Source organism: Monodon monoceros, unplaced genomic scaffold (genome assembly GCF_005190385.1).
Source record: "Monodon monoceros isolate NGI ecotype Baffin Bay Population unplaced genomic scaffold, NGI_Narwhal_1 Super_Scaffold_4, whole genome shotgun sequence".
Lineage (NCBI taxonomy): Eukaryota > Metazoa > Chordata > Mammalia > Artiodactyla > Monodontidae > Monodon > Monodon monoceros.
In genome coordinates this window covers 48,603,796-48,614,873 of record NW_021703781.1, presented here as the reverse complement: position 1 = coordinate 48,614,873, position 11,078 = coordinate 48,603,796, and the positions used below count along the sequence as shown (strand labels likewise).

General features: G+C 47.0%; 1 protein-coding gene across 1 annotated transcript; it reads right to left on the bottom strand.

Annotated features, from left to right (window-relative positions):
- Nucleotides 1-4,885: 4,885 nt before the first annotated feature.
- HHEX (hematopoietically expressed homeobox) lies at nt 4,886-10,670 on the bottom strand. Its single transcript, XM_029244558.1, has 4 exons — nt 10,273-10,670; nt 7,981-8,159; nt 7,733-7,783; nt 4,886-6,011 (listed from the first exon to the last, which is right to left on the bottom strand). The coding sequence occupies exons 1-4, from the start codon at nt 10,634-10,636 to the stop codon at nt 5,799-5,801; spliced, it is 807 nt and encodes a 268-aa protein (XP_029100391.1). The 5' UTR covers nt 10,637-10,670; the 3' UTR covers nt 4,886-5,798.
- Nucleotides 10,671-11,078: the final 408 nt, after the last annotated feature.

Sequence of the window (11,078 nt, the reverse complement as noted above, 5' to 3'; positions counted from 1 at the left end):
TTGACCCCTGGGGACACAAGTATTATTACTTTTTGATTATTATTATCACTATTATTGCTTATCCTGGCTCAAAAAGAAAATAAATAAAAAGCTAAACTAAAAGAACTGTCCTTGGAGGGATGGGGGCAGTGTATTAGGACTCCAGCAACATCGCCCTCAAACTTAGGATTTTCACCTGAAAGCTGAAAATTTCTATATATTTGAAGAAAATCTTAGCCCTAATTGTGACCTCTAAAGAATTGAAACTAGTCATTTTCTATTCTTAATGGGGAAATAAACTGAATGAGGAAGAGGAATCTTGAGATGGAGGAAACGGGGGAAGGTTGTAAAAGGGAATAAATATTTAAAAAGTGGAGAGGTGAAGAGGGATAAAGGACATAAACTACAAAAGAAAAATATAAACAAGTTTAATGGAGACAAACTGAACAGGTATTTCTCTTCCTGCCAGTACCTATGAATTGGGGGTCGGGCAGGGATGAGGTTACCGTTAACCCTTTCTTGTTGTAGCGTTATGGAGTGATGAGATGGGTGATGAGATTTTTGAATTTTTAAGATTTTGAATAATACCAAACTCCCCTTCCAAATTAGAAAAAAAAATTCTAATGCTTAAAAAAATTTTTTAAGCGAGAAGTTATCTCCTTAGCTTTCATCGAGAAAATCGCAGTGACTGAAATTGGCAGTGACTTTTTTAAGCAGCCACACGAGAAAGTTTTCGGCCGCCTCGAAAACCTCGCGGCTACCGCCGGATGCTCCAAAGTCAAGATCCTCCGCAGACAGGAAATGCCTTTTCCAGCCCCAAGGTCTCCTCCCCGCGGCCCTCTCTATTGTCTGGAGAGATTTGTGTACATCCGACTGAAGAGGTTTCCCGCCTGCAACTGCGAATCAAAGAGCTGCTTCAAAAGAAGGGACTCAGTGGGGGCTTTCTAGCTTTTCAGGCTGACACTTGGCGCCCACTGTGTGCCAGGTATTGATGCCTCCTCTCAGGTGAGCCGCCCACCTCTCGAGGAATTGAGGCTGAGAATTGAGCCCAAGGCCCCCAACCAGCAAGGGAGGTGGAGGGGACTCGTCTGCCTTACTTCCAGCCCTGCTCTTATCCACAACGGTAAGATTCCTGTGTAGGGTTCCCCACAGCCATATCTGAAGGGGTAGCTAATGTTCTGTAGACCTTGGACCTCAGGTATACTGGTGGGTGGGAGGAATCTCCAAAGTGCTTCTCATTCGGATTCAACAGCAATACAAAAAAAAAAAAAAAAGTATCAAGGGATAAAATCAGATTATATAGAGATTCCAGCTGGAATTTCATGAAACCCAAAGGGATGAAAAGTAAATGTTAGTACAACATCTGATTATTTTTACTACGAGATACCAAACTCCTAATTAGAAGCATCATGAGTGATTGTTTAGTTTTCCACATTTGTCCCATGCTGTCAGTATTCACATAAATATCACCTCCAATCACAGATTTAGAGGAGCATTAGATTTTAAAATCATTAGATTAAAGAAGAATCAAAAGGGTGAGATTTTGAGTTCCCGTCGTCTTCCTCAAGGCAGTATAACTGGAATGGGGATTTTTGGTAAGTGTATTCTGTCCCCAGCTAAATGCATTTCCCCCAAGTCTAGATACATTTTCTTAAATCCCTGCCCTGCCCCCATTAACTAAAATGAATATTCACAACAATGAAACCACACACAGAAAAAAGGTTGTCAGAAATGTTGAAAGAGAATAGGTACTTTCACTATCAGAGATGGTTTCCTCTTTTCCCACAAGATGTCTTATCAGCCTTCACCCTGAGAAAACCATAAAAAGTAAGAAAAAGAAACCTTATGCAACAGTTCTCTAAATAAAATACTACACAGCAGCCTGGTCATTCCTAAAAGTGATGTTGTTTAAAGAGTCAAAGTACATCATCCAACAAAATCAATACCCTATTAAGTTAGAAAGGGTTCTGAATATCAAAGACTGACGAACTGAATAACTTAAAGTATAAGTACATGACCCAGGGGATTAATCACACACTGTCATGGTGAAATTAGGGCAATTCTTCCAATCATTAACGTTTTGCTTACAAAAATGTGCTTTTCTGTTTGTCTTTCTGCTAAATGATAACCGTTTTCAAGTTGAATCTCCTGATAAAAAGAGTTAAAAACAAGACAGGAGTTGTGCTGTAAAGGTCATACATGCTGCTTCAACATGAAATAGCCAAAAGACAAACAAATGAAAAATGCCTGGATTGTAGGAAGAATTTGTAAATACTCACTGGCAATCTGCAATGGGGCACTTTAGAAAACATTTAATGCCAACCTGTGTCCTGAAAATACTGTACTTCCTCCAGGTAACATGCTGTGGATTCTTGAGGACATGTTTAGATTCAGAACATGATCAACTTGAAGAGAATTGGGAATAGCTTTAAATTGGAAAACAGCCTGGTTTCAGGGATTGTCTACTTTAAAACAAGATTTCACTCCTCAATTTTTCTAGTGCCAATCAATACATAAACCTGTATTCCTCTGTTTCATAGTCACGATACAGTTATTCTCAAGAATAAACATTAACCAGAGGTTATCTCCAGGAGTGAAACACACACACACACACACACACACACACACACACACAGATTTCAGGATTGCTTTAATTCAATATTAGGCCCATAAGCCTCCTGTTCTCCCCAAACTCTGATACAGACAGTCCTCTTTTCAAATGAGACTGACTATGACCTTTGAAACCTTGATGAAACCTGTCAGGCAGGGACAGGGAGCCTGGAGCCTACAGATGAGGGGAAAGGAGACCCTCCCACTGGATGTCTACTTTGGGCTCCGACATTGAGGAGAACTGAGTTGGGAATTGGGGTGCTGGTAAGGGTCATGTAGATCAACTAGACCATCTTCATTCAATAGATGAAAGAACTAAGGCAAAGAACTAAAACTCCAACCCAAATCTTTAAACTTCCAGGCCAATGCACACTTCTCTGCTTCAGGACCCAGTACAAATTTTCTCAGAAATTAAAATTCACAGGTAAGGACTTCCCTGGTGGTCCAGTGGGTAAGACTCTGCACTCCCAATGCAGGCGGCCTGGGTTCGATCCCTGGTTGGGAAACTAGATCCCACATGCATGCCACAACTAAGAAGTCCGCTTGCCACATTTAAAAAAAGATCCTGCACGCTGCAAGGAAGATCCCGCGTGCCGCAACTAAGACCCAGTGCAGCCAAAATAAATAAATAAAATAAATAATAAATAAATAAATGTTTCTTAAAAAGGAGTCCCCTGTTCATTATTTTAAAAAATAGAATTATATGAAAGTAGCAATATAGCAAGTTTGATGGAAAAAATTATTAAAATAAATAAATAATAAATAAATAAAATTCACAGGTAATTCCAGGGGCCTTCTTGGAATCTAAGGAGGCAGGGTGTGACAACCCCCTAAGTGCAACGACTTTTTCACCCTCTTCATCTGAGTGCTCATGTCTGGGAAGCCACAGCCCTGGTCAAGCCAGGCCGGGGGCAGAGGCATTCCTTCACAGGACCTCAGCCCAGAGGCACCCAACTCCACAATAACTAGAGGCCTCCATGGAGGCCCAGGCTAGAGGAAGGGATTTCTTTTTTTTTTTTTTCATTTTTATTGGAGTGTAGGTGATTTACGACGCTGTGTTAGTTTCAGGTGTACAGCAAAGTGAATCAGTTATACATATACACATATCCATTCTTTTTTAGATTCTTTCCCATATAGGCCATTACAGAGTATTGAGTAGAGTTCCCTGTACTACACAGGAGGTCCTTATTAGTTACCTATTTTATATATAGTAGCGTGTATATGTCAATCCCAATCTGAGGAAGAGATTTCTGGACTCACCCCTCCCAGATCTGGCTCATTGTTTCCTGGAATGTCAGGAACCTGACGGCCCCAAGTAGGCAAGCAGCTGGGCTGGCAATACCCCGCCGGTCAGAAACCTCAGCCCACCCTTCCTCTCAGCTCCACACCCACCCCCAGCTCAGCACTTCATTCCTCCCCAGCTCACAATACCTCTTCCTCAGCCCTGCTCCCTCCCCTCAGCCAGGAACCCTGCGCCCACCTCCCCTCGTCCTCCCCAACGCTGCCACCCTCCTGTTCCCACACTGGCAGGAACTGTCGGCAGGAGGGGAGCAGGTGAGGGAGTGAGGGGTGAACGCGGGTCCCACCTGCTTTTTCCACACAAGGAGCACCTTAGAGCCCCAGACCAGCAGCTTGGGCAACACCTGGGCACTCGTTACAAGTGTAAATTCCCTGGCCCACCCCAGACCTACCCAAATCAGAAACTCGGGGGATGGGGAGGGCAATGAGTTCCAACAAGCTCTGCCGGTGATTCTGAAGCTCGCTGAAGAGGGAGAACCGCTGTCCTGGCACAAAGTACTCCCCTCCCCCTAAGCGGACCCCCAACCCGGGCTCGGCAGCCAAAGGATGACGCAGTGTTGACTCACGCGGGTCAAGGACGGCGGCCCGGGCTGCCCGGCCAGCCAAGGTGAATCGATGGCGTTCGGCGGCCCCCGCGCTCCGCCGCGGCGCAGCTGCTCTTCCCTTCCCGCCGCCTGGCGCGCCCGGGGCTCGGGGTCTGCTGGCGGGAGCCACCTCCGCTGCTCCAGACACACACACACCACTCCCCGTCCCCCGCCAACCCCCAGCAAACTCCCGGGTAAAGGCTCACATCTACCTTTCAGGTGCCAGCCCCAGAACCGCGCCCCCAGGACGCCAGGAGCCACGAGCCGCAGGAGCGCCGGCGAGACGCACCGCCAGACGCTCCTGCTCCGGACCCCACGCCCCAGCCCCGGCCCCAGCGTCCAGCACCGCGCCAGTCACCCCAGGCGCTGGAAGAAAAGGTGTGGGTTTGTTTTAATCGAAGAATGAGAGGTCCAAAGAGGTCAGTCATCCCACCGGCGGATTTATTTTATATACAAGTTACTCATTTAAAAAAAACAAACAAACCATTTTGGCCATGTCTTTTTTACAGTGAACAATTATATATACACACATTATAAACACTGTTTAATATAAAACACAATATCTACAATCTACTTACATTTAATTAATCTGCTACTTCTAGTTCATCTGTGATTAATTTTAGTCACTGATGAGTCAGTTTCTCTGCTTGAACTGGACTGTACTATCCCCTTAACACCTTGGTCAAACAGGTTCTAAGTGACAGTGCAAAACAAGCATTTAAGATTATCAACTTATATTGATTATATATCTCTCTGACGAAAAGAACACATACATCCCAGAGACAAGAGCTCTGAGATGGTTTTGGATTTAAGGCAGCAGTGTAAGAATGTAACAAAAAAGTAAGGAATGTTTCCTTTAAAATATTACAAGGCTGCCTGAATTGTGGGCCCCCTTTCCAAGGCATACCTCTGGATTTGGGATGTCCCTTTACTTTTCCATTAAGTGGGATGTAGAAACAGGTTATAGAAAAATCATTCAAGAAATTCCTATTAAAATCTTTAAAGTTATAACTTAAAAATTTAACAAAATGTTCAAAATTACTTTTTATAAATAGAAAAAACAAGTTACTTTTTTAAAAGGGGGTGAATTTAATCAGTGAAGAGTCCCTTTATCATACAATCTAAAATCAGTTCATAAACTATTTAAGTCAAAATTAAGGTTTCAATGTGTTTGTTATTTAGCCAGTGCACCACACATTTTAGGTTTCCAGAATACCCAAAATTGATTCCCTTTCTCATATAGTTTTCCGGTTCATCTATGGAGATTTTCTGTAGCAAATGTTATTCCAAAGCTCAGTTTTCTGAACATGCCAATGTCAGTGGTCATCATCCAGCATTAAAATAGCCTTTATCACCCTCGATGTCCACTTCCTGATCAGAATCCTCTGAAATCTCTGATTCAAGGTCTTCCTGGGAGACAGGGGAGGGCGAACATTGAGAGCTATCCAAAGCACCTTTATTCTGTTCACTGTCTTGCCTCTGGTCGCAGGAATTGTCCAAACTTTCCAGTTCTTCTTTTTTATTGTTTTGAGGGTTCTCCTGAATGAAGAGGATGAAAATGGAGATTGGTGGGATCATGAGATATGAAGAAGTGAGAGACATAAATCAAATGTCTTTTCATCTTCTACCATCTTTTAATTTTTAGTTTATCAACTGCTTTCAGGTATAATATTTTTATTCAGAAAATACATACTTGTGCTTCTTTCTCACTTTGGAAGAAATAAAATTCCTGTCATATTCAGAGAAAGATTATACTCTTGCCAGATAAGAACAACCAATCACAAATATAAATGTAAATGTGTTATGCCAAATGAAGGCTTAACTCCAGCCCAGACCCATGGTCTCAAGGTTCTTAAAAGTTTAGGGAGAAAAAGAAATTAGATCACTACAGATACACACTCTCTTTATTCTTCAAATATTTAAACATTGCCAATTAACAAAGTCTTCAGACATTTAAAAAATATGAATGCTAAATAGTGAATTAAGGATAACGTTTCAAAATTATTAGATTGAATCCTTTTTTTATGCATTTTCTGGAGTAAGTTCACAAACATATACACACATAAATATGTGTAGCAAGTTACACAATCATGGCAAAGAAAAAATGCAGAACTGGAAGAATGTTGCTAACTGGAAAGAGAGACAAATATAATTTACTTAAAATCTGGAGGAAATTTCTGGAAAATATTCCCATATTACATAGGAACCACTGTTTTTAAAGTCCCTGGTAAACTACCTTTGACCAAGAACCAAATAAGTTAGTAAATTTTTAATCCTGTTTTTGTCTAAAATGCACATAGACACTGTGAGGAAATATTATGATATACTGCTAAGGTTTTTTTTTCTAAAGCAAGACTATAGAATAATAGATTTACCAAGTTTACAACTACGTAACAAGTCACAAGATCAGATATTGAGAGGGAATCTGAAATTTATCGCTAAATTTTAAAATGCACGCTGCTTTCAATTTCCTCACTCATTATTGTTTCAAAAATATCTCATTTATTATAAACCGCATATAGACTGGCGAATGAAAAATTCAGCATTTGTCAGATAACTTTGGAGAAGACATTCAGATTAGGACATCAAAAACAAATCTTTAGCTTTAAGTCAACAGAGCTTCTTTAAAAACTGAATTAGCCTTTACTTTTTATCACATATTGCATAACAAGGTCATTGGAAGAAAGACTGTTAGAAAGTTTAAGCTGCCTTTCAAACAGGCTTGGATATTCTCTTACTGTTTTTATATTCAGTTTAAGAGCTAGAATTAGAGGGAAAATAATTTTTTAACACTTTGATATTTAATTCTTCTAAAAAACAGTGCAAACAAGACTTAAAAGTGTTTATTTCCTTATATTTACCCTTGAGCTCTGCCTAGTTTTATTGTGGCTGTGTAAATAAAAGAAACAATTTTCTCCCAAAGATAACTGCTTAAGTCATTTACTGTCAATTACTTTATCTTTCCTGCGTTAATTAGATAAACAACATATGGGGTTTATAAAACAATTAGCTGGGAGTTTTACTAGCCAGTGTGTGAAAACCCAAGCATAATTGATATAGGAACCGCATTAGGTGCTTTTAGCATTACTGCCGCCTGAACAACTCATCCTGAATTTCAGCAGGACTATTTGCCTTTTTAATCAAGGTGAAGAGGTTAAATAGTCCCTCAAATGACTTTTGCATACAACCTGTAACAGGCCTCGCATTGAGATAACATGATAAAAATATTTATTTCCATAGAAACAGAGCCATGTCAATACCTGTTTTAGTCTTCTCCATTTAGCGCGTCGATTCTGAAACCAGGTTTTGACCTACAGGAAAGACAGAAAGAAAACTTGCCAGGAGCCCAGAATCCCGAGGGACCTGGGGAGGAGGGGAGAAGCCGTTCAGGAGCTGCTGAGCCAAACAGCGATCCAGGCGCGCCAAAGCTCCCGGTGGCTCCACTGTCTCCCTTTTGCCCCGCGACCCACGCCCCAGGAGCCTGCCTGCGCCCCGCGAGCGAGCTCACCTGCCTCTCGCTAAGCTGCAGCATCTTGGCCAGACGCTTCCTCTCGGGCGGGGAGAGGTATTTCTGGGTCTCAAACTTCTTCTCCAGCTCGATGGTCTGGTCGTTGGAGAACCTCACCTGGCCGCCTTTCCTTTTATGCAGAGGCCTCTGCAGGAAAGGGCTCCAGAGCAGGGGTTTGCCTGCGGGCAAAAGCGACGGTTAGTGAGGGCCGCTTCTTAGTGAGGGGCCTGAAGCGGCGTGGCCCAACCCTGGCCCTGCCTGCACTGGGGATGACAAAGACTGGGAGGGGACGCTACGGGACACTCAAGCAGACACATTCACATATACCCCCTGAGACGTGGACCCAACACGCTCCCACCAATACACATCATACCCACAGACACAGGAACATCCAAAGTCACACATCTACACGGCATGTGCACAAAGATCACACGTGTATGCTCAAAGACACACACCACCATCACACCCATAGCTAGATACAATCATTTTGATCCCCAAAAGAACACTGACTCTAGGTTGAGCTTAAAATACCATGACCCTCTTTAATCAGTCGCTCTCAAAATTTATACACAACTTTTTTAGTCTAGAGGGCCTGCAGAGAGGTCCTCTCCCTTGGTGAACCGCACTTTCCAAATATCCGTTAGGTTGGGGAAGAGTGGGTCTGTCACACTAGCCAAGGCGTTGCTGCCAGTGTCCAGCGGCCTGGCTACAACGGAAGCCCTCCGGCCCAAGAGCAAGCTTCAGGGCGCGTGGAGCTTCCCATCCTGGCTGGAGGGCGCCGGGCCTCCTCTGATTTCACACCCGGCCGGTGGGGGCGGCCAGTTAGAGCCACCCCGTGGGCTATGGCAACATTTCCGTCAATGTGTTTCCTGTTGGTCTATCTCGAAAAACCCTTTGCTTCCTCCTGCACAGTCCCAGCAGTAACCCAAGGAAACCCAGGGCGCGCTCTGTGAAAACGTTTGCCCCCAGGCCCGGCCTGGCTGAGGGTCCCCCTCCGGCCCAGAAGGCAAACAGAGCCGCACCGGGCCTGCGCCATCAAACCCTCAAGAATAGAATCAAAAACACAATAACTTAAAAAAAAAAAAGAACTAAAATATAATCCCCCCCAAATCTCTCTAGCGATGAGAAAGGAAGGTGGAGAACTGAGTGAGGGACCACACCATAATACTGATGACATTAAAATGTCAATTAATTAATATGTTAGTTGTCTCCAGGGTGCCTGCAGAAGCTGCCAATAACAGAGTAGATTTTAAAACCCTGGTGTCCCAAGGCAAGGAGCCCCGTTTTATTTAGCCGGGGGCACCAAGGGCCACCCGGAGTGCAGATCACGGGTGGCTTATTTCTTAGGCCACTCACTGAGGGGACAAGTCCCGCAAACTCTATACGGCCAACGTGTCCGCGCTGCCCTTCCTATTCCAAAGACGTGTGGGTCAGTCCGTCCGTCTGTCCGTGGGTCTGCAGGCCTGCGCTAAATGCTTTGAAAGTTGGCAATGTTGTTTTTTCGAGATTTTGCTTACGTCAGGATTCAGACTGGGGCAAAACAGCCTCAAAAAAAAAAAAAAAGGGAAGCAACTGGTTATTTTAGCTGCCATAAAGTCACATCCCACACAGAGGAAATGAACAATATCAGAAAAACGGATCCCGGCTATCAGAAGTCGAGTGTTTCCTGAATTTGTCTGTATTGAGGATGTCGATAAAATAATCAGCAGCGTGCACTACTCCGGGGGAAGGGTCTGCTTCATGCAGCCAGGAAAACACTTAACAGCTTCTGAAACCAGATTTACTCCTATCGAGAACTCAAGATTTCCTGTATGAACGGAAAGGGTCAGGCTCTTTCACTGCACAAGCTTGTTGAACCAGGTCCAGCCCCGTAACCACCCCGGCCCGGCAGCTATCCCTGCCCCGCGGGGGCGGCCCGGGGCGCTTTGGCTCTCCCTTCCCAGTCCCTCCAGCTAAGGGAGCCCACCCGGGCGACACGCGACCCCAGGACTCCTCCAGCTGCCGGCCCCAGGGGCAGTGCCCGAGGTCCGGCCCGGACCCGCGCGCCCCGACGCCTGCAAGGTGCAGGAAAACCAATCTGAGTCATGGTGCGGGCAGACTGGGCTGCCCGCCGCCGGGGCCCGCGCCTGCCGTCCCCCGCGCGCGCCCGACAGCCGCTTTGCAATCGCTTTTGCCACAACTTTCTGTTGTCTCCCCTCCGCCCCCGCCGCCTCCTGGGCGCTGCCACCTGCCGGGTGGCGCCTTTCTCGCCGCCGCCCGGGCTCGGCCCCGCCATGACCCCGGCCGCCTTACCCAGGGGGTCGTGGCGGAGCAGGGCGTGCGTGTAGTCGTTCACCGACCGCGGGAAGGGGTACAGAGGGCCCCCGAAGCCGCCGGGTCCGTAGGCGGCGGCCAGCGCGGCGGCGGAGTGGTGCGATAAGGCGGGGTGGATCGGCGTGGGCTCGTATACCGGGGTCCGGTAGGAGGACACGAGGCTGGTGAAGGAGGAGTTGGGGGACGGCAGCGTGGGCGTGGGGGTGGGCGCGGCGGGCCCGCGACCCAGGATGTCCTCGATGTAGAAGGGCGTCGGGTGCGCTGGCTGCAGCAGCGGCGTGGGCGCGTACAGCGGCACCCCCAAGGCGCCCGCTGCCGCCGGTCCGGGGTGCGGGTACTGCATGGCTCCGCCGCGCTCCGGGCTCTCGGAGAGCTGCCGCCCGCGCCGCGGCGCTACATTTATCCGCGCTCCGCGCTCCCGGCTATAGGCTCTGCCGACTGCGGGGTGGGGCCGCGCTCTCTGGCCCCTTCCTGCCGCTGGGCCCTGCGGCCAATGGCGCGGAGCCCCCGGAGCCGTCTCCCGCCCCCACCCTTGGCCCGCCCCCGCCGGCCGAGGTCCCCGCCCCTGGGACGCGCTTGCTCCCAGGCTCTTAGGACCCTAAGACCGGCTGTACCCTCGCCGCCGATGCTCGGGGCTCCAGGCACCCTGCCCCGGGACGCCCTCGAAGGAAGCCCAGGGCCGCGTCCGTCAGGCGAGGCGCGAGGCAAGCAGCTGCCTGGAAGGCGGCCTCAAGCGGCCCTAGCCCCGGCGGCGAGGCATCTCCGCCGAAACTCGGGGGCACTGG

Excerpts from the sequence above, each read along its gene's own strand:
- HHEX (XM_029244558.1), bottom strand. The coding sequence starts at position 10,636 with ATGCAGTACCCGCACCCCGGACCGGCGGCAGCGGGCGCCTTGGGGGTG. Across the intron at positions 8,160-10,272 it reads GCTCCGCCACGACCCCCTGG|GCAAACCCCTGCTCTGGAGC; the intron begins GTAAGGCGGCCG and ends TTTTGCCCGCAG. Across the intron at positions 7,784-7,980 it reads TGCAGCTTAGCGAGAGGCAG|GTCAAAACCTGGTTTCAGAA; the intron begins GTGAGCTCGCTC and ends TCTTTCCTGTAG.